Here is a 22,947-nt window from a genome sequence, read left to right as displayed (position 1 = left end):
TTTTTAAGCACTGGCTCTCAAAATGATCAGTTGATTAGTGCTGGACATGCCGTAATAAGGAAGAATACCAGCCTGAATGTCAAAATGCAGATTTTAGGGCAGCACAAGAGCTAACAAGGGAAAGGCCAAGAAAATCTAGGATAAGGAATAACAAGCAACGGGGCATTGATGGAAGCCCTTTAACTTTGTGCTGGGCTTCAGGAACAGACTGACAGCCTGGGAAGGCTGACATATGCTGGAGGACACAGTGGCCACAGGCAAGGAGTGACCTCAGGGGAGAAGAGCAGTTGCCAAGGCACAGTGAAGGGTGGACATCAAAGACTCGGATGCCATGGGCTCAGGAATCACTGGTTGCCCCTCCGCACCTCTATGCTGATGCAGAGAGGCCAGCTGGGCAACAAGCAAATGTCATCAAGTCACATGTGCAGGGAAGGCTCGCAGGAAAGAGCCATCAGTCCTAACTGGGGAGGTCAGGTGAGGCTGTGGTTTATAAAGTCCTTTTGACCTATTCCTTTTTACCCTCTCAATTGCACACTGAAGTTTCCCTAGGAAGATGGAATCAGCCACGTTATTTTCCAACCACTGCAGTGGAAAAACCTAGCGGCAACACCAGAAAGAAAGTTCAGGGGCCATGGGACTGACTATATAATGAAGCTCCATTTGTCTAGAAATGGTACTTTGTTTAACTTATATTGATGCATCTCACAGTTATGTGCGATACACATGAGCAAGGGAAGCTACTGTTAAGACCAAATTTTCTTTCTCATTGACTCATAGCAAAAATGGCTAACAGTTATTGAGTTCTCACTAATTACACAGAGTATGATATAGGAATAACATACGGAATTACACATGTAGATATTATACATAGTAATTCCTTACCACGTAGCCATGGGATAGTAGTGTTATTATTCCCATTTTAGAGCAGAGGAACCTGAGGCTCAGAGAGAGTTATAAAGTCAGACACCTAGTAAGTGGCAGAGTGGGGATTCCAAGCTCATCCACCTCCATTCTTAGCCATTACGCTCCCCAATAAAAAGCTTTTCTCCACTTATATATTAGTTAAGGTAACATTAAATGTTATAAGAGACAAACTCCCCAATCTTGGTCACTGTCCACAAAGGAAGCTTATCTCTCACTCGTCTCCCACTCACCCCAAGTCCAGTTGGCGGTGGTTTATGTAAGGTCTGCTGCATAGACAGTCAAGGACCAGGCAGTTGGAGGCTCTGACACCTTCAACATCTCCTTCCAGAGTCGCCCTGAATGTTGAAGTTCAGTCAGCAGAAAGGGGAAGAAAGAAGATTTTTATAGGTCAAATCTGGAAATGCCAGACATAAATTCTGTCTATTCCACTTACCAGCAATCCATTGTGCAACTGGGAAATGGAGTCTAGCTGGGAGGAAAGGGAAAGGCATGGATGCATGGCAAGGCACACTCTGCTTCAGATCATAACTACCTGTCTGCATAGAAGTGTTCTCAGGAAACAGGAGGCTCTGCCTGAGTCTGACGACTTTAGAATTCAGCTGAAGATCAAGTGAATTCCACAACGTTTAGTCTTCTCTATGAATATTGACTCAGTCAGGATCCCCTCAGGAGAACAGAAAACACTTTAGGTCTTTCAAACAATGAGAATTTAATACAATGAATTTATAAAAAGAGTTGAGAAGCCAAAGAGGGGACAGTGAGACTGCCCAGAGATGAGAGATATAGGAAGTCAGCACCATCCCCTGGACGAGGAGGTCAGTAGGATGAGATGCTGCTGGCAGAGCCCCAGAGCTGGGGCTTTCCAGAGAGAGGGGCTGATGGCAGGAGGGAGAGGCACAGCTGCCGTAGGAGACTCCACCAGAGACAGAGAGAGACACGGAGGGAGGCAAGGAAGGAGGAAAAGAAGGAAGAAGAATGAGACGGATGCGCACAGAGGAATGCTACGGCTTCTCTCCTCCTCTTCGCCCCAAAGCTTTCTTTCTTGCCTCCCTGTTGCTGAACCTATCAAGAAACCAGTCCACCAGGGAGCCTGAGAAATCTAGGCCCCTACAATACAGAGCAGAGCAGGGAGAGGGCAGAGAATGAATCTAACAGCAAACAGGCAAGTGATCAGCAATAATATCAGACCCCCTCCAACTTACCCGTTAAATCTAACAGCAGTGGAAGCAACCTAAATGTCCTAAATGACAGATGAATGGATAAAGAAGATGTGGAACATTTATACAATAGAATACTACTCAGCCATAAAAAAGAATGAAATAATACCATTTGCAGCCATGTGGATGGACCTAAAGATTATCATACTAAGTGAAGTAAGTCAGACAGAGAGAGATAAATACCATATGATACCACTTATTTATGGAATCTAAAAAAAATTGATACAAATGAACTTATTTACAAAACAGAAAGAGACTCACAGACGTAGAAAACAAACTTATGGTTACCACAGGGGGAGAGGTTAGGGAGGGATAAACTAGGAGTTTAGAATTAGCAGATACTACTATATATAAAATAGATAAACAAGGTCCTGTTGTATAGGACTATGGGAAACTATATTTAATATTTTGTAATAACTTATAATGAAAAAGAATACAGAAAAGAATATATATATGTGTACAACTGAATCACTATGCTGTACACCAGAAACTAACACAACACTGAAAATCAACTATACTTCAATTAAAAAATAAATAAGTAAATAAACCTAACAGAGAGATGCACTAAAATTGTTTAGCTCTATCTCTACAAATAAGGCAATACGAATGCCTAGTTTATAAAGCAAACTGCCAGTAAGGCTGGGTGTTTTTAGGCCTCATGACTCTGTTATGTCATACCTCGAAGTCATGCAGAAAATCAGATTAAGTTATTATCAGGGTAAACCTTCAGTACAACTTTCTGCTTTTTTTTTTTATATATATAAATCAGAAATACAGAAAACTCTACAGAAGCAAAGAATCCATTCAACATTCATTCACTTACTTATTTTAGGGCCAGGCTCTCTGCTATGAGCCAGGGTAGTTTTAAGACATAGAAGATTACCTCTCTCCCGTTCCCATCATTCCAAGTCTTCTCCTGGCTGTCTTTGCTGCATAACTACAACTGTGTCCATGCCTAGAAATCTTGTGTGCTCCCCCTTTGAAATTTTAAACTCAAATGTCCTAGTGTCTCTCTAGTGTCTCCGACACTCTCCTCTCTTTCCAGCATTCTCGTCATTGACATTTAAACATGCATCCAGACCTCCAGTACCATTATCCCGCTCTCTTCCCACATCTTCTATAATCCCAGAACCAATGGTCCAGCACTCACCCACTCTTTCTCACTACAGTGATTGATAGGGTTTGTTGTTGTTTGTGTGTTGTTTGTTTTCCTTTTCAGCGTCTAAATCCCCATTTCTAATTGGGAGGAATCCCTAAGGTGAGAGTCTGCTGGGAGGTAAAGACTCATTCCCAGTATGGAGGCTGCAGGAGCCAGACACTTCTCTCCCCTTCCTGGACACGTGATCAAGGGTTAGCCAGTTGGATGCTCCTGCCTGAGGCCTCAATTCTTAACCTCTAGGAACAAAAGGATAGTTTAGTATGTTTTCAGGGCTGCAAAGTCCAGGTGGGGCAGGTGTAGTGGCAGTCGGAGGAGCCCTGCTGGCTCCTAGGCAACAGGGATAGCCATTCCAGCAGGGTCTCCTGGTCATTCATTCCTGTGTAGGCTGCCTCATCTCCCTTGGTTCCCGTCTGTTGTTTTAAGCCTGATTCTCTAACCGTCCCTTTGATCTCTGAGCTATTCATTATGTACTGAAGTTAATGGTTCATTTCCATTACCTTCAACCAGATGACTGATATATTTACCACACTTCAACTCACTTGTTCCTTTGTCATTCTTGTCACCTCTCTGCAAACTCTAACTTTTGTTTCCTGACTCGATCTCCATTTTTTCACTCCCACATTCTGATTTTGGATTAGTGTCAGGAAAAAAAATCACTTTTTAGACTGCAACAAATTCATGATCTGTGACCTCAGCCAGAGTCCTTCTAAGAATACTTGCCTCCTTATCTTGCTCCCCAAAGCAGCTACATCAGTTCTTACAGATTCTTTCCAAGATCCCGCCTTCCATCATCTCTTACCTTCCTCATTTCCAAGGATTTTCAACAAACAATTTAGTCATCTGCTTCACAGAGGAAAGAGAGGCCATGAGATTTAAGTCAGCTAAATAAACAATCATTTCATGAATGGTTACAGCTACAGTCAGTACATAACTACTATCCTGGGCTTCTCTTCTTCACCTTAAGATTATTTTCAAAAAATTCCAAGTATTTACACAGACCACACAAACTTTTTCTGCCTAGAGACTATGTCAATGTATATGTATTATATGTGTACACAAACACACATATGTACATACACACATATACATATGTGGATCAATATGTCCCATATTTTTTTTGTTGTTGGCATAAACTCTCTTTCCCTTTCTATTCTTTTATTTTGTATTATAAACAGAGCAGCTATATTTGTGCTTCTACAAGTGATGTCACTTCCTTTAAGTTTATTTCCTTAGGGTATATCTCCAAAATAGTATTAGTGGGTCAAAGGGTATGGATAGTTTTTAAAGCGCCTACTACATATTGGAAACTTATTCTCCAGAAACGTTCCTTCTGCAGTGAGAAAGCACATTCTGTTTTCCCATGGTGACCATGTAGCCCTGGCTCTACTGGACATTATAATTTTTTAAAAACTTTTGCTACCTTATTTTATATTTCTTCTTTCTATTGGCCCATAGGTTCTTTCCATGAGACAATGAAATATCTCTTATTCTGGATCAGCTTTAATGCTTGCTGAAGGAATTCTCCTTGCTGGCTTGTACATTGGTGAGCTTGCTATATGTCAATAGTAAAGCTTTTATCAGATGTCATCATTGCATTTGCTTCCTCTATTCTATTCATTTATTTCAATATTTATCTCAATACACTGTGTGTACACAGCTTTTAGTTTGACCTCAACAGATTTGATCATATGCATTGCAAATCTGGTCGCAGCCTACACTTCTCAATATTCAGAGATGTATTTTCTCCTCCATAACTGAATTAAATTTGGCATTCCATTTTTCCAAAGATTTGTTTCTTTGATAGATTAGTTTTAATACTCAACTCTTTGACCCATCTGCAGTGGACTTCAGAATACAACACGAAGTCCAGAGCAAAGCTAATTTTTCTCCCTACTGTTCTGCTTGCCTGACAACACTTATTAAACAGTGATTTATCCTCCACCCCAACCACAGCATTTTTTTAAAACTTCTAACAATGATGTTTAATCCAGTATTTCTCATTGTGTAGAAGAGTGAATTACTGTAAGAAGTTGATGTAGTAATTCAGACTTGAAAACTCCCCTCTGAGAAGCAGGGATTTTTTTAGTTTAAAAAAAACATCTAATGAACAAATGGAAACTTAGGACTATGAGGGATTTTGAAATATCCTTTCCAACCCTTTCCTCCTAATACAAATGAGGAAACAGAGACACTAATGAATTAAATATGATACAAGGCACTCTGCTAAGGACTGTGGGAATATGTAGTGAATTACGGCACATATGTAATTAAGAAATGAATTTCAGATGAAAATGCATATAAGCATTAAATAACATCAGTAATAAAAATAAACAAGTAATAATATGAAAATACACAGCTAAGGATAATAATAATAAATATACAGCTAATAAAATATACAGCTCATAATAATGACAGCTACTATTAACTGAAGATCTATTGTGTTCCAAGCACTATGAATCTCTTTTAAGCCCATGACAACACCATAGGGTATGCATTATTATTCCCATTTAGATACCTAGTAATTTGCCCAAATTCTGCCACCAAGTGGCAAGAGCCAGCTCCCAGCTCTCTCCGACTCGAAAGCTTTATCCCGCTACACAACACTGCCGCCCAGCTACCCAAAGGTAAAAGAGTAGACATGCCAAGAGACTGCTAAAGAAACTACTGCACTAAGATAAAACCCAACCTTCTACATAATTTCACTTACAACTGATTAAAAGAGTTGCCTCAATTACTAAAATTATATGATTTGGGGAAAAACAAGTGACCACTTTAGAACTCAGTTTACACTGAGGACAGCTGCCCTCAGGAGTCAGGAGAAGGCAATAGACAAAATGATCTCTAAAATCTCTTCCGGTTTTAAAATTCTAGGATTCTAATTTCTGCTGCCTACTTTTCACTCTTCCATAAAAAATAAAAGTGGTACAATTTGTTTTAAACAAGTACATGTTTTTCTCTAAAACAATTTTAGGGCCAATAAAACCTTTAATAGAAATTAAGTTTTATATCCATGAAAGAAAAGGAAAATAATACATTAAAATATTTTCCAATTTTTAAAAATTAACATATAATGTAAAAAAAGGAAATCCTTTGAAAGATTATTCTTAATACAATGATGGTGTAAGATGATCTAGGAGAATAAGTATTACATTTGATTTAAGGTTATAATAATAATAGTAAGTACTTGTTTAGTGAATTAAGAAATGAACAAATTTTATTTAACTAAATTGCAATGCCTGGACCAAAAAATGTATTTATTAATTCCACTATATTTGTAGTAATTGCTGACTAAATGGTAATTTTTTATTTAGATCATTTTCATAGACTTAATATAAGATACACTTAAATGAAGGCTTATGTTAAATATTCGGGCAAACCAGTCTAATCCCCGCAAGATCTTAGATCTGGATAGAGTTTTTCTCTTTGAATAGAAATAGAATTCTGAAATACTTGCAAGAATATATGAGCCATTGCCAATGACAAGAAATTCAGCATTTCCCACCTGTTGGCATTATCACAGGTCAAGGGAGGCATCCCTTGATAAGCATTCCCGTAGTTAAACCTTAAATCTTCCAAGAAAACAATCTAAGGGAGTTTATAAATTGGTAAGAAATAAAAATTAAGAAATAAAGGAAATGGGATTTTTAAAGTAAATTAAGTCATATTATTAAATGAAAATAGAAAAAAAAATTCTTCCCAGAGATGTCTAAAAATAAAATACTTTATATTGGTTAAGATTAGACATAAAACATCTCATAAAGTTCATCTTAGTCCTGTGATTCTCTGAGCGTTTGGTATTTTTTTTTTTTTAAGTTCACATTTTCTATTCAAAGTCTTTAACAACATTGGACATATTTCCTGAAGAGGGCTCCCTTTCCTACAAAACTGATTCATTTGCTAAATGCCTAATATGCAAACAAATCTGTGAAACAAAGCACTATACCAATGCCAAATTTTCAGTAGCTTATGCTTTTTTAAAAGTTAGATTATATTTTAGTAAAATATACATTTATAAGTGTGTATTATTTATATATATATACACCTTAAAGCATGAAAAGAAAAGAAACTCCTACATGCTCAGCATGAAAATTTAGAAAATAGGAAAATTCCAGTAACTTAAAAGCTTCTTTATACTGCTTGCAATGTATCTTCATCTCTCCTCATCCCAAAGGGAACCATTTTCTTGAATTATGTGTTTATAATTTCCTTGTCTTTCTTCGGCATTGTATCACCTAGGTATTGTTTAATTCTGCTCTTTTTAAAAAAATGCTTAATGTAACTGTATCATAGTGTATGAATTCTTCTGTGACTTGCTTTTCTGATCGACACTAAGTGTTTGGCTCCATTCATACTGATACATGTAGCTGTAGTTCATGCATTTTCAGTGCTGGGCAGTGTTCCACCCTAGGAGTATATCACAAACTATTGCTTGCTGTCTGTGTTTCTGTGGTAGGTAGACTTTTTATTTTGTTGTGATTACAAGTTGCACTGCTGGAAACTTCCTGCATGAGCCTCTCTCTACACATGTGCCACAGTTCCTCTGGGACAGTCTGCTGCTTCTTTTCCTATGGGCCACAAGCTGGGAATGATTGGTATACTTGAAACAGTTGGAGAAAAAAAAAAAAAGGATATCTGTGACATGAGAATATTATATGAAATTCAAATTTCAATGTCTACAAATGAAATGTTATTGGAATATAAACACACCCATTCAGTTCCATGTTGCCCCTGGCTGCTTTCCGACCGCAGTAGCAGAGTTGAGCAGCTGGAACAAAGATCTTCCGCCCACAGAGCCGGCAATATTTCCTACCTGGCCTGTCACAGAAAATGTTCACAGACTCCAGCTCCACGTGATCTACGCAAGATGGAAATGCTGAAGCTTACAGTGTGTACATTTTCTATTTCACCTGTTTTCCAAGGTGGCTCTCCCAACACACACTCCCATCACCAGTGTGTGAGTGAGCATTCTCCGCCTCCTCATGGTGGAGGCAGGAAAAACAGATCTGCTGTAGGACTACAGAACTACCTTTCTGTGTACATGTGAGTTGCCCTAGTAATTTGCAATCACAACTACAGTTGTAATATGCTCTTAATGATAATTTGTACCTTGTATAGCTTTCCTTAGTTCAAGTCTGTTAGTAAACAGGTCTTGGAACATTGATATTGTTTAGACTGAATCCTCCCATGGTACCTTTTATTTTTATTTTTTAAGTACGGGGAAGTAATTAGGCTTATTTCTTTTTATAGGAAGTACTGGGGATTGAACCCACGACCTTATGCTTGCTAAGCATGCACTCTACCACTTGAGCTATACCCTCGCCTCATCTGTGGTGTCTTGACCGAAACCATGCCCTGGAGTTCCCAGCCCCTCCTCTAGATGGAGCGCATCTGGCTAAGACCGTTCACAGGCCTCCTACAGAACCAGGATGGTACAAAGTAAACCATTGTAATTGGCACAACGGCCACGGGCTCACGCGTTTATCCTGCAGGCTTCTGCTGCTGCGATCTAGAACAAGCTCTCAGTTACTCAGGTCCCCGCAGTCCTCGTTGTAACTGGTGCGTCTTCATGCAGCAAGTACGTTTGTTTAACAGGCCGGTACGGAGCTCTTGGAATGAGGCTAGCACGAACTGAGAAGTAATGTCAGTGTAACTGACTCATCAGATTTCAAAGACTTAATATGACAAAAGGAATGTAAAACAGTCGTTGTTTTTAGTTGCTAAACTCAGGTAATTTGTTATCCAGCAATAGAAAACTAATATAGGTGAAAAAAGAGGAAAATATGATATTTCAAGATACAAGTTATTCTATTAATAGTTTCTTAATATGTATATTAGTTTTTAATAGTTTGGCCAACACTTAGTTTTTTTTAGTAGCTCTTAAGCATATAAAACAACTATCTTCAGAAATTTAAAAAAGAGCTGTTTTAGTTCTGGAGTTAGATGGTAATACTGGTAACACAACAATGTGAATGTACTTAACACCAGAGAACGTACACTTGAAAATAATTAAAGTGGTAAATAATGTTATGTATATTTTACCACAATAAAAAGAAGCCGTTTTAAAATGGTTATTTTTACTTTCAGAGATGAGAATAGTTTTACCAGGTTGCATAATAGAAATAAGTAATCAAGTTAATGCAAGAAAAATCATTACTTATTTTTACGTTACAGGAAGTCTTTATGGCTTAAAAGATGGCTGCAGGATGAGTAACTGAATCAGAAACTGTATTGTTTGCTGTGTAAGTTGTTCTTTACAAAAGCCATTGAAGGAGTTTGGCCTCTTTGTCTCAAAGCTTATCTAACACTGTAATTAAGAGAGGTCTTCCATATCTGAATGACAAGTGTGCTTATGTATGAGAACAGACATCTCCTGTAATAACACAAAACTCTAGAAGAAAAATCCTTTATGAAGCACAGTCCATTTACTCTGTAAGGCAAAATGACTATTTTAAAACAGGATGCTCAAAAAGATACTAGGTATAAAGCCCATATTAATGCAAGCTTCAAGATATGAAACATTGTTGAGGAAAAAATATATGAAGTTTGAGAAAGGACAGGCATTGTAGACATGGCCAATGCCCAGCTATCGGCTCCTGTTCTGGATAAAATCTAGCCAGTGTTCCCCAGGCCTTGCTGTCCACCAGAATCAGAACTACAATGTCTCAAAATGTAAATTCCAAGTCTTGCCCAGTAAAACCCGGTGATCTCACTCTAGCTCAGCTTTAAGTGGGTGTGTTTGTGCATGTGTGTGAGTATTTACGTGTGTGAATGAGGTTTTTTTTTAAAGGGGCTCTAGGTAATTTTGGTTTGGGAATCACTGACCTAGGAGGCTAATGGCCTCATTCTGCAGGCTGGAAATCTCCAGCAAATACCTGGAATCTGTGTAACCTTTATTCCAGTGATCATTTCTGAACTTTCTTACTTTCTTCTCAGCAGCATTTGATACATAGATTTTTTTCATTTTATTATTTGTTTGTTTTTGAAGGGTTTTGGGGGGTGGATAATTAAGTTTGTTTATTTATTATTGTTACTTTTTATTTAACTGATGTACTAGAGATCGAACCCATGACCTCATGCATGCTAGGCATCTGCTCTACCACTGAGCTGTACCCTCCCCCCCAGATTTTTTTCACTTCTTCTTGTTTATTTTGGCTTCTGTCTTTCATATGAGAGGGTTGCTAAAAATCTGGTGATTCTTGGCTGACTTCTCACATTTAAGAGTATGGCACGAAAAACTGATTAGAAGTTCTATGTGCTACGAGAGATTCATCGTAAGGCTGCTTTCCTACCCATTTCATCGTGCGAAACTCTATATTCATAGCTCTCATTCTTTCTTTTTTGGGCTGGTTGTATTCTCACATAAGGCTCACTCTTTTCTGGGAAGATAGATTGGCAAAATGCCTGGGTCAGCATCAATATTCAGTAAATAATTTATTTTCTTGAAGTATAGTTGATTCACAATGTTATGTTAGTTTTGGGTGTACAGCAAAGTGATTCAGTTATATATATATTTTTTTCAGATTGTTTTCCATTAAGGTTATTACAAGATACTGAATGCAGTTTCCTGTGCTATATGGTAAATACTTTCTATTTGTCTATTTTATATATAGTAGTGTGCATCTGTTAATCCCATACTCCTAATTTATTCCTTCCCCTTCCCTTTCCCCTTTGATAACCATAAGTTTGTTTTCTATGTCTGTGAGTCTCTGTTTTGTAAATAAATTTGTGTTGCTTTTTAGATTCTACATATAAGTGATATGATACAATGTTTGACTTTCTCTGTCTGACTTATTTCACTTAGCATGATATTCTCTAGGTCCATCCATGTTGCTGCAAATAGCGTGTATTATTTCATTTTTTATGGCTGAGTAATATTCCATTGTATATATACACCACCTCTTCTTTATCCATTCATCCATTGATAGACACTTAGGTTGCTTCCATGTCTTGGCTATTGTAAACAGTGCTGCTATGAACATTGGGAGGCATGCATCTTTTTGAATTAGAGTTTCTTCCAGATATATGACCAAGAGTTGGATTGCTTGGTCATATAGTATCTCTATTTTTAATTTTTTAGTACCCTCCATACTGTCTTCCACAGTGGCTGCTGAAGACCAAATTACATTTCCACCAACAGTGTAGGAGGATTCCCTTTTCTCCACATCCTCTCCAGCACTTATCATTTGTAGACTTTTTGATGATAGCCATTCTGAACAGTGTGAGGTGATACCTCACTGTAGTTTTAATTTGCATTTCTCTAATAATTAGTGATGTTGAGCATCTTTTCATGTGCCTGTTGGCCATCTGTATGTCTTCTTTGGAGAAATGTCTATTTAGGTCTTCTCCCTATTTTTTGATTGGGTTGTTTGGGGGTTTTGTTGTTGCTGTTATTGAGTTGCATGAACTGTTTGCATATTTTGGAAATTAGCCCCTGTCATTCACATCACTTGTAAATATTGTCTCCCATTCTGTTGGTTGTCTTTTCATTTTATGGACGTTCTCCTTTGCTGTGCAAAAGCTTTTAAGTTTGATTAGATCTCATTTGCTTATTTTTGCTTTCATTTCTTTTGCATTGGGAGACTGATCTAGGAAAATATTGCTACTATTTATGTCAGAGAATGTTTTGCCTATGTTCTCTTCTAGGAGTTTTATGCTGTCATGTCTTATATTTATGTCTTTAAACCTTTTGAGTTTATTTTCATATATGATGTGAGGGAGTATTCCAATTTCATTGATTTATGTGAGACTGTCCAGTAAATAATTTTTTCCTATTCCTCCTACCTTCACTTGGGTATCTTGATCTTAACTCATATCTGGGTTCCTCAGTCAAGAGACTCTTACTTTAGAACCAGAAAATAAACCTTCAGCCCTCTCTGCTGGTGTGTATGTGGCAAAGGGGCAATGGTCATTGGTGTGGAGGACAAGTGTAGAGATCTAACTGCTTCTTAAACAGACTTCCAGCCAGGCTTTCTGTTTTTAGCTCCACTTTCACTTTACTTGTAGAATTGTCTGGGGCTACCAGTTCCTGAGTCTTTAGGGGTCTGGGCTTTCTCTGCTGGGTTAGGATTCAGCTCCCTCCAGGCTGCAAAATCAGCCACATTCTTCTATCTGCTTTCCAGCCTCCAACATGTGCAGCTGTTTCCCACCTCTCCCAATTCTCTTTGTCCTGGTAGATGTATGTCTTCCTAAAATGTCCCTTTATTTCCACATTAGTGTGGCTTTGGAATGGGTGGGAGTAAAGTATGTGGCTAACCTGATATTCTTGGTGCAAAGCCTCAATCCGAGTCTTACCATTAATAATACTAGTATTTTAATGTTTATCTGTCAGATTGATTCTGTGATTTGAGGTTGTTTATTTACGTTTCTGAGCCTTTCTTATCCTATTTTCATTGTTCATTATTACATTTCCTGCATCTTGCCTTCGGTGTATTAGATGTATTTTATCTGTGTTACAGAAGTTAAACCATTCAATGTTTTAGCACATTCCTGTGAAAAACAATGTTTTAAAAGTTAACTTCATGGAATTTTTTTCTCCATTACTAAAATGAAAAGCTAATACATACAAACATATATATGTAAAAATGTAAATGAACATTAAGACATAAAGCTAGTCAATGGGACATTTGATGTACAGAAATGATAAAATTCACTGAAAATCTTTAATTATTTAGATGTCCAACTGCATAATTATCTAAGCCTTTAATCCTAAAAGGAGCTTATCTAGAGCAAATTAGAGTTATCAAACCACATTTTGATAAGATTTCATCAAGACGAACTATGACGTAGTATTTCTCAGAATCTGATAATTTTCAGTATTCAAGAACTGTGGAAATTTTTTCCTTTGTGCTTTTTGCAGAAGTCTGTTTATTTGTGTGCTATACTGAGAGCATTTTGAAAAACAAAAAATGAAAATTTAATAGTCAAAACTTTTCAATTATTTAAGGTACATGGTGCCTGGGGTTTGTTGAGAAACATTGTGGTTTTGTATTTTTGTTGTTTTATTTATCATTAAGAGGAGGCTAAAATCCTGATTGTCCCTCATTCAGCTGGTGACCCAGGGGAAATATCAAATATGATTAGGGAACTTTTTCTGAATATGTTTATCTTAATATGGTGTGGGAGAAGTTAGAAGGGCTAACTTTTAAAATCCAAACTTTCCTTTATCCCAGCCATCTTCAAAGCAGGCAAAAGCCACTTCAGGATGGGTCAGTCAGCTTTGCTGCAGTAATAAATGAGCCCACAAATCCCAATGGTTTGCAGTAGCAAACATTTCTTTCTTTGCCACATTACATGGCAGGTGTGGGGTCAGGTGCTATGACTTGCTGCTTGTGGCATCCCCAGATGCAAACCAGAGGAACAGCACCACGTGGTACACCTGCTCAGTGACGGAGGGAAAAGAGCTGCCTGAAACATGTGGTGCCTGTTCAGATTTTTGTTCAAATGCTACCCATTCGTATCTCCTCACATTCCACAGCAAAGCAAGTCACACAGCCAAGCTCACATCGATGGGGAGGGGAAGTTACTCCCCTGGTGGATTTATAATCTTCCTATAAGGAAGGGGATGCATGAGTCATCAAAAGCAATAATCCAGTCTCTACAGGTAGAAAAGCAGCCTTAAAGGCTTAAATCATTGAAGAAAAGGAAATGGGATTAGAGCTAAACTGAACAGCACTTAGAATGGGAAACTTTACAAATTAAAAACATTTTTTCTTGAGATAAACACAATGTTCTTTAAGGAATTTAAGGCTGGATTGTCCACCATAAATTATGATTTGTGTATTATCTTTGCAATATAATTTCACTGGGGGCAAGTACTTCTTTTAGCAGGTGACTCCTGGTCTTGTTTCTAATATTGTTCACTTCAAGAAGTACAAACTAAATTTCATTTTAATGCAGGGAGAATTAGAAATGATTGAAGTGAAAAGGTGGTAGATCAAAATAATCTTGATGAAAAAGAAAAACGCAGTGTATTATGCAGCTTCTTTTGGAGCACAATAAATTTACTTGGTGGCTACCCAAACAGAAACTGTGGGACAAGAATCTCGTAGGGGGATTTACCCTCACACACTCTGATGACATGGTCAGGTGTTCCTTCCTCTAACTAAGGCAGAAACTGAGACACAGAGCACTTCGATGACAGTGTTTTACTAAATTCACCAGCTCATTAGTGCCCAGGCTAATGCCCAAACACCTCAGGCAAAAGGGTGCAGTGATGCTTAACTAGTCACCCACCTAGTGAGAATAATGACTCGTCCCTGGAGATCTGGCTGTGACAGGTCAGGGGGTGGTGGGAAGATGTGCTAGACAACTGGACACCATGAAGAGGAAAAAGAGAAGTGGAAAGAGGAAGCTGGGCTAAGGGAATGCAACCCAGCCCTGGTGATAAATGTTTACTCATCAGAAGGCCTAGTGGGAGCTCAAGTGTGAAGAATTATTAAAATGAGCAATGGGAGAAAACTAGCCAATTTCAGAAATTTATTTAATGAAAATAGGCATAAATAAGAGATAGCTACAATTTTTTTTTTCCCACTGAGGAAGACCATTAAACTCCAGCTGGTTTGCAGAAATGTTTGCTGTTGGTGTACTTTGGGTTTATGGCCACAGTAACGAGGGTACTGATAAAGTCTGTTGACACATGCCTACTCGTTCTCCCATCAGCCTTGAAATCGGGGCCCTAGAGAGCAGTGACAGAGTCCACTTTTTTTGGTTAAATTCAGAAATATTAGCTGGTTTTAGAGAAAAGGTTCATATAGGTGTTACCTCTGTACCTTATATTATTACTATATCCCATCTTTCCTTTTTCTTCATGTGTGTGAGAAGACACAATGATTCATCCTTCAACAAATACTTATTGAACATCTATTACGAACCAAGCACTGTTCCACGTGCTGGGGACTCAGTCAGGAAAAAAGTTTATATTACAGCAGGGTAGACAGACACTGTTAACATCAAATTTATAATATCATGGCAGGTAGTGATAAACACTTTGAAGAATAACAAAGTAAGATAAGAGAAGGGTGCAGATCCTATTTTAGGAGAGGCCATGGTGTGTTGGTGACAGCTCAGAGTGGCTCACCAGAGCTGACTAATACATTTTTAGGAATTTTGCTGGCCAGTTCTTAAAGCCTTCATTAAAAATCAAATTTTATAAACTTCCAAGTAAATACATTATAATAAAAACGGGGGGTTCAATCCCCAGGACCTCCATTAAAAATATAAAATAAATAAATGAACCTAATTACCACCCCCCTAAAATTTTTTTAATGTAGTAAATACTCAAAACTTGCCATTTTCATTAAAAAAAAAAACTTGCCATTTTCTATGTATTTTACTACCTGTTACTATTACTTCTGCTCTTTAAATTATTTACATGTCTTCTATCTGTGTGTTGGAAACATGACATTACGGTATACAACTCCACATCTCCTCCTGACTCTTTGTTCAATGATGTCATATTGGCAGTTTGCAATCAACCATGGTGGATGTATTTATACCACAGAAATTGGCAAATACTACAAGTCAGGGTTTTTATGTTAGAGAGCTAGTTGTTAAATATTTACTAGCACTTGACAGAGAAGAGTCTTTCTAATGAGGTGATACCGGAGCAAAAGCCTGAATTAAGTGTGGATATTTGTCATTGGGGTATCTCAGAAAGCAATGCAGGCATAGGCTTCAGACCAGCTTTTACCGGACACATTTTCAAGGATCAGCACAGAAAATAGCATGGCTGATCGAAGTGAGTGAGAAAAGTGACAGGAAATCAGGCTAGGGGACAGCTTAAGCAGAGCTTTGAAGGCCCTGGTACAAGATACAGTTTTAATTCTAAGTACATTATGAAGCCATGGAGGACTGAAAACAGGAGAGGGAAGTGATCTGATTTCTATCACAAAGGCTCCCTCACTCTACTGTATGGAGGAGAAAAGACTGTTCTATCAGGTGGTGGGTCTAAATTTTGACTGAATGATGGCTAAGAATTACTCCTTGCTTGTTAGAAATATATATGAATCATTGGTATTTGCAACCATCCTAAGATTTAATCACAAGCAACGTTGAACGTATGGTAGTGACCATGAGGTTGGTTGCTACCCAATTCTCTTCTCCTTCCTGGGCACATAGATTGTCTACACTTCCTGGAACTCTGGCAGCTCAGCAGGTTCCTATGATGAATTCTAGCTAATAAAATAGGAGTAGGAGTGACACACGCCACTTCCAGGCACAAGCACTTGAGCCACTGCGTGACCCCCACACCTGTCTATGGTGACTGCAGAGGCCACGTATCAAGACGGATGAGTCACAAGATGGAAACATTCAGTTCCCTGAGTGACTGTACAGAGTATAGCATCCACTGACTTAACCTGAGCATGAACATGAGCAAGAAAAAAAACTTTGTTTCATTAAGTCTTGAGATTTCGGGATTAGTCTATCACTGCAGCTTAGCCTAGGCTATCCTACTAACACAGAATGCTGAGCTAGTAAAACTTCCACGATAACAGCTAACGTTCATTGCGGGCTTACTCCATGCCAGGCACTAGGCTAAGCATTTTACCTGTAACTCCTCGTGTAAGCCCCACATCACCCTCTCTGAGGTGGTCATTGTTATGGCTTCCATTTTAGATATAAGGAGACTGAGGCCAGGAGAGGTTAAGTGACTTGCCCAGAGACCCCAGAGAACAAAGGGTGGAGCCAAGATCCAGTCCTGACTAGAGCCGTCCCTTTTCCTACATGAGGGAAGAACAAACAGCCTCGTGATTTCATTCATTTCGTCACCCATTTATTGGGCACTTACAGTGCTGGGCTCTGGGTAGACAAAGATAAGTAAAACACCATTCCTGTCCTCAGGGAGTCTAGTGAGGGAGAGACCACAAAGAGAAAATTATAACGTGATGAATTTACAAGCAGTACAAGAGACAGAGGAACACAGTAACAGACACCATGGAGATGCAATCAGCAAAATCCAGACTGTGGGAACCCCTACAGGACAAACAACCCAGTTTTGTCAACAAATAAATTGCAAGGAAATTTAGTCACAACCTATAAATTAACAGAGATCTAAAAGCCTTATCAACCAACGGCAAGATTATTCGACTCCTGATTCAAGTGAACTATTTTTTTTTAATTAAAAAATTAGTTGCTTACTAGATATGGGACAATTTGAACACTGAATGGACATTTAATAATGTTAAGGATGATTAACTTGAACTTTAAAAATTTTAGGTGAGAGATTTTGTGGTTATTTTTAATGTATCCTTACCTTCTAGAGATACATGCTAAAAATTGTATAGATGAAATCATATGATGTGTGGAATCTTCTTCAAAATATGCAGGAGGGAGAAATGGGTACACAAAACAAGATTGGCATGGATAATCATAGTTCACTTGGGTGATAGTTACATGGCGATCAATTTTAGTAAATATTTAAAATTTCCCCAAATAAAAAGTTTTAGAATACCTGTTCCTGGGCTGGATATAAAGGAGCTGGTAGAATTGCTGACAAGGTGTCTGGGGACGCTGGGAAGGTTCCCAAGGAAAATGGGACATCAACGCGTAAAACAGTTCTCAGGCAGCAGGAGAGCATGCACAAACAAATTAAGCTATTTTGAGCATCACCTAACGTAACTGATGCCAGAGATGGTTAATATTTATTTTTCATCAAGCGCCAGTTGCTATCACATGGAAATAGGTTGCCAGAGTTCATGGGACTTCCTTCTATGGACATGTGTAGAAATGGGCTGAGTGGAACTGGAGATTAAACATGGGACTTGAAAATCAGGAGACCAGGTATGAGAATCCTGGCTCTGTCTGTGACCAGCTGTGGGTCTCCAAGAAGGACTTGGACATTTTCTATGTCTCTGTTCCTTCATCCATAAGACGAGGTCTGAATTGTTCTCAAAGAACTCTTTCTGCTCCAACATTTTCTTATTCTACATGGGCTTCCACAGACATGAAATGTTAATTTTGGGGGTCATGTGTGGGAATCAACTGCTTCAGGTCATTGTAGCATCATTGTCAGAATGGAAAAGACCTACAGTGCGGACATCTTAGTTACAAGAGACCCTGGGAAAGTCTCCTGCATGTAGAGACCCCCTGACATAACCTCAGAGGATTTTTTCTGCTTCAAATGGGAAGCAAAAGGGAGCAACAGAGTGAGACTATTGTGCATTGTTTTCAGCTCAGTACCTGAGATCTTGGTGGCTTTCACAAATTAAGGGCATTTAACTTAGGGTATTTACAACCTGGCAACTTCCTTGTGAAAAGATCTTCTGGGCTTGAAAAATCCTACTTGCTTTCTTTCCTTGAATATTGAGCACTAAAAAACCTGCCCCTTGGTGTCCCAAAGGGAAGTTAAAATAGTTCTGATGGGATGTCCTCATGGGCCCATAACTTCTGTGCTGAGGAATGTAATGAAAAGTGTCAAAATATTCTCTGGCCACCCCACTCCCCACACCTTTTGAATTGTAGCAGAGACTCAGCACCAACCACCCGCTTCACGGAGTGTGTGATAAGAACTCTGATTCCCAGTGCCTTCATACCAACCTCTCCACTCCATCCCTACCCTAGCTGAAGGCTGGAGTGCACAGCCCCACCAGGGAGAGCTCTGATATTTGAAAGGAAACAAGGTCAAGTGCGATCTGTGTGGAAAGGGAATGTTGCCTGCTGTTCCAGTAAACAACGAATGTTGCCCACTCAAAATTTTGTCTTTTGCTGCAACACCGATGGACTTGGAGGGTATTAAGCTAAGTGAAATAAGTTAGACAGAGAAAGACAAATACTGTATGATATCACTTATATGCGGAATCTAACAAATACAACTAACCAGTGAACATAACAAAAAAGAAGCAGACTCACAGACATAGAGAACAAACTAGTAGTTACCAGAGAGACAATATAGGGGTGGGGGAGTAAGAAGTACAAACTATTGGGTGTAAAGCTACAAGAATGTATTGTACATCATGGGGAATAAAGCCAATATTTTATAATAACTGTAAATGGAGTAACTGTGAATCACTATATTGTACACCTGTAACCTATATAATATTGTACAGCAACTATACTTCAACTTTAAAAAAAGGCTTTAAAAAATGACACATGTATGAACACTTCATTTATTTCAGAGGTGGCGCTGCAGAAAAAGAGGAAAGGACTTAATTTCAAATAATGGTGCTAGGTCAACTGGATATCCAGGAGAAAAAAGAAAAAAGAAACCTGAGTCCATTCCTCATATCAGGTCACAAGCAAATATGCATTCCAGGCCAACTGTGGCTCTATGAATGAGGGTGGCGTCGGGAGCTTTCAAAGAGGACGTTGAAGACTCAGCACCCCCAGCTCGACCTCACGGTACCCGCCGAGGTCTAGCGGGCTACCCCGGAGGCGCGCGGGTGCAGGGCCAGGAGGCGCGCTCCCGCGAGCGCGTCATTGTCCTCGGGGACGCGGCTGGCTCCGGAGCCGGCCCGCCCCGCCCCGCCCCAGCCTCGGCCCGCCCTGCCGGAAGGACGAGCTCGCCTGCCCCTAGACTCGGTGGTGGCAGCGCGGGGACAGCGGCGGCGGCTCCGGGAGGCGGCGGCCCCGGCATGGACACCCGGCTGGACCAGGAGACGGCCCTGTGGCTGCGATGGGACAAGGTGAGGGGTGGCCGGGGGCCGAGAGTGCCCGGAGGAGGTGGGGGCGAGAGCCGGTGCCGGCGCTTCCTTCCTTCCCTCCCCTCCCACGCCGCGGGGCCGCGCGGGGCCCGCCGGAAGACGGAGGAGGGGGACGCGGCGGCTGCAGCCAGGCCTCCTCGGGTCCGGCCGGCTTGTGGCAGATTCGAAGTTTGTCCAGGAAAGGTTGTCCCAGGACAAAACCAGCCATCTGGCGGGCGGGGACTGCAAGTTCGGGAGTAGGGGAGCATGCCGGGTTGGTCTGAGCGCGGCGGAGTCTAATTGAGGCGAGCTCTTGTTTCTGCCACTCAGACCGCCAGCTCGTCCTCTGCAGTCGCCTGTGCATCCCCCACCGACCCTGAATTGTTCTGTGCCGCCTATTTCTTCCTTTTCTGGAAACTTGGCAGAGCAGCCTTACCAAGTACTTGGTTGCAAGCTTGGGTCCTCCGGGTTCGGCCTGCCGGGCTTTAGGCGTTTTTCCAGGTCTCTGACTTTGCCAAGAAGAGAGGGAACCCCCTTAGACACAGCGCTCCTTGGTGTTTCATCTCTTCACTGTCTTAGATGCTCGAGCAAAGAGAGAATCGGGGACCCAGCTCCGGACGTCACTCCCTCTCTCCTTTCTAACTTGAGTCTCTCGCTCATACACGCTGTTTGTATTCCCGGAAAGTTCCTCTCTTCTGTCTTCTGCTGGACTTGCTTTTCATGTTGTTACTCATGTTTCAGGTCTGAATTTAAATGTGGCTTATGTAGAGAGGCCTTCCCTGGTTCCCAAGGGTAAATTATGTCTCCGTAATACTCTCCCTAAACAGACTATTCGTTTCTCTCATAGCTCGTACTACGACTGGCCAAGAACAAAAACACTTGCTAGTGGGTTTATTTGTTTAACGTCTGTCTCCAGGGCTGACTTCAAAGGCGTGAGATCCACTGGGTCACAGAGGACCCGTTCTCCTAGGAGGGCCCAGCGCTTGATTTAATAATCTGCTGTCCTGCTTTGAAATTCTTTTAAAATTTTTTGACAAGGGATCCCTTTTTTCATTTGCACTGGATCTTGCAAATCATGTAGTCGGCCCTGCCCACTCCTTCACTAACTTCCCTCATCCAGAGGCCTGCACCACACATAATAGAGACCGGAAATACCTGTGGAGTCAGTGAGGAAGACTGAGGCCTGTCTGCAGGGGCCAGGCCTTCCTCTTCACTCCCAAGCCCCTGCCCACGAAATGCCAGCACATCCGGTTTCTGGATGCTGTTGGCAACTCCTTGGGTGCTTTTCCTTTGTAATTCTTGTAATTCTTTAGGAAAGGAAAAGGTCTCCATTTCTGATAACTCAGTAACTGGCAGTGTATAGAAATCTTGAAAAATCATAGTTGGTGATGAATTGGTTCCAAAAAACTTTCCCTTTGAACACATAGAATCCCAGTTTCCACACACTGTTCTATCTGTGGGTATGGAGAATGCCTCACTGGATAGAGGTGAGGGGATGTTGGCCTTTTCATTTTTTAATTGCTGCCACTCCTCCTGTCCTCTCCTCAGTTTCTTCTTTGGCTTGAGACAGGCATTCAGAGGGAACTTCCCACCAGCTAAAGGCATTGCAGCCCTCTGGTCTGACTGCCCCAGACTCAGGGTGCCAGGCATTCACCCTCCGTCCCTGTTCCACTGGATGCTGACAGACATGTCACTCCCAATCCTGGTTCTAGTCTCTGCTGCCCTCTCGACTTTTTATTCTTACTGCTCTGCCTCCTTTGGTTGCTCTCAGGCTATTTGGTCTTTTATGGATGTCAAAGACCAATTAGGATTTTCCAAATCTACACTGTGAATGAAAGAATCACTGGCTACTGGGTGTGACCTTATAGTCTCTGTGTTTCCTCATTCACTCAGCAATATGTATTTTATTGTATATATATTTTTATTGAAGTATAGTCAGTTTACAGTGGGTCAATTTCTGGTGTACAGCACGCTTCAGTCATACATGAACATACATATATTCGTTTTCATAGTCTTTTTCACCGTAAGTTACTACAAGATAGTGAAAATAGTTCCCTGTGCATTACAGTATGAACTTGTTGTTTATCTATTTTATATATATTAGTATCTGCAAATCTTGAACTCCCAATTTATCTCTTCCCACACCCTTCCTGCCCTTGTAACCATAAGTTTGATTTCTATGTCTGTGAGTCTGTTTCTGTTTTGTAAATAAGTTTGTCTTTTCACTCAGCAATGTTGGTTGAACCTCTTTTATGTTGCAGACCTGAGCCCTAACACCTGACAATCGGATAGGTCAGATTGTGCTCTGTGGCTATTGCTTTTAATCCAAAAGAAGGGCTTTTGCTTGTTTCCTCTTGAATCTGGAACAATCTGGAAATGTGGGCTTAATTCCAGCAAGCCAGCATTTTATTGCAATAGCATTTCTAAGTTTAATTATGTGGCCACGTCTTGACCTGCATGTTCATCTACTGAGGTGATGACTCTAAGACCAAAATACTCACTCTAGTGTTACCCTGAATTCTTAAGGGAAAAATTTGGTAATAGAATTAACGTAATTGTCATTTTTCTCCATTCTTAACATTTTATGCAACTATTGTACAACAAAAATAGAGCAATAGAAAATGAACTTAAGTGATTCATGTGACTGTCTATTTGAAGCAGTTAATAATAGAAAAGGTACTAAGTTAATGTTTATCATGCAGTTTAAGCAAGACACTTAATCTCTGAAGCTTCTCCACCTATAAAATGTTTTTTTTTTAATTTGCCTGCCTCTTACAGTCATTGCAAGATTCAGATTTGACCAGGTGTGTGAAAGTATTGTACAGCTTTTAAAACATGAGCAAAGGTTTTGATTTAAATTATATAAGCTTATCACTCTCTGGGGAAATCTGAAAACATTAGAGAAGAAAACGAACGTTTGATTACTACTAGGTGCCAGATAGAGAAAAGTGTTTTACATTAATTTAATGTAAACCACCTCAAAACCACCTTGTAAGGAAGAGTCTAGATTGTTCCCATTTTACAGATGAGG

At 39.9% G+C, this 22,947-nt stretch overlaps 1 protein-coding gene across 3 annotated transcripts in view; it reads left to right on the top strand.

Moving 5' to 3' along the window:
• Positions 1-19,748: 19,748 nt before the first annotated feature.
• The window catches only part of PGM2 (phosphoglucomutase 2), a 34,445-nt gene continuing 31,246 nt past the window's right edge, over positions 19,749-22,947 (top strand). Inside the window, exon 1 of one of the 3 annotated variants that reach the window (XR_012501276.1) lies at positions 19,749-19,919. Coding sequence is in view for 2 of the 3 variants with exons in the window: in XM_074349379.1 (XP_074205480.1) it covers positions 19,869-19,919 (51 nt within the window). In the remaining variant the exon portion in view is untranslated. The remainder of the gene's footprint in view (positions 19,920-22,947) is intronic. The other 2 variants (XM_074349379.1, XM_074349374.1) reach the window with 2 other exon arrangements.

Source organism: Camelus bactrianus, chromosome 2, assembly GCF_048773025.1.
Source record: "Camelus bactrianus isolate YW-2024 breed Bactrian camel chromosome 2, ASM4877302v1, whole genome shotgun sequence".
Taxonomy (NCBI): domain Eukaryota; kingdom Metazoa; phylum Chordata; class Mammalia; order Artiodactyla; family Camelidae; genus Camelus; species Camelus bactrianus.
Note: the sequence above shows the minus strand (reverse complement) of the source record. Positions and strands in the feature narration are given on the sequence as shown.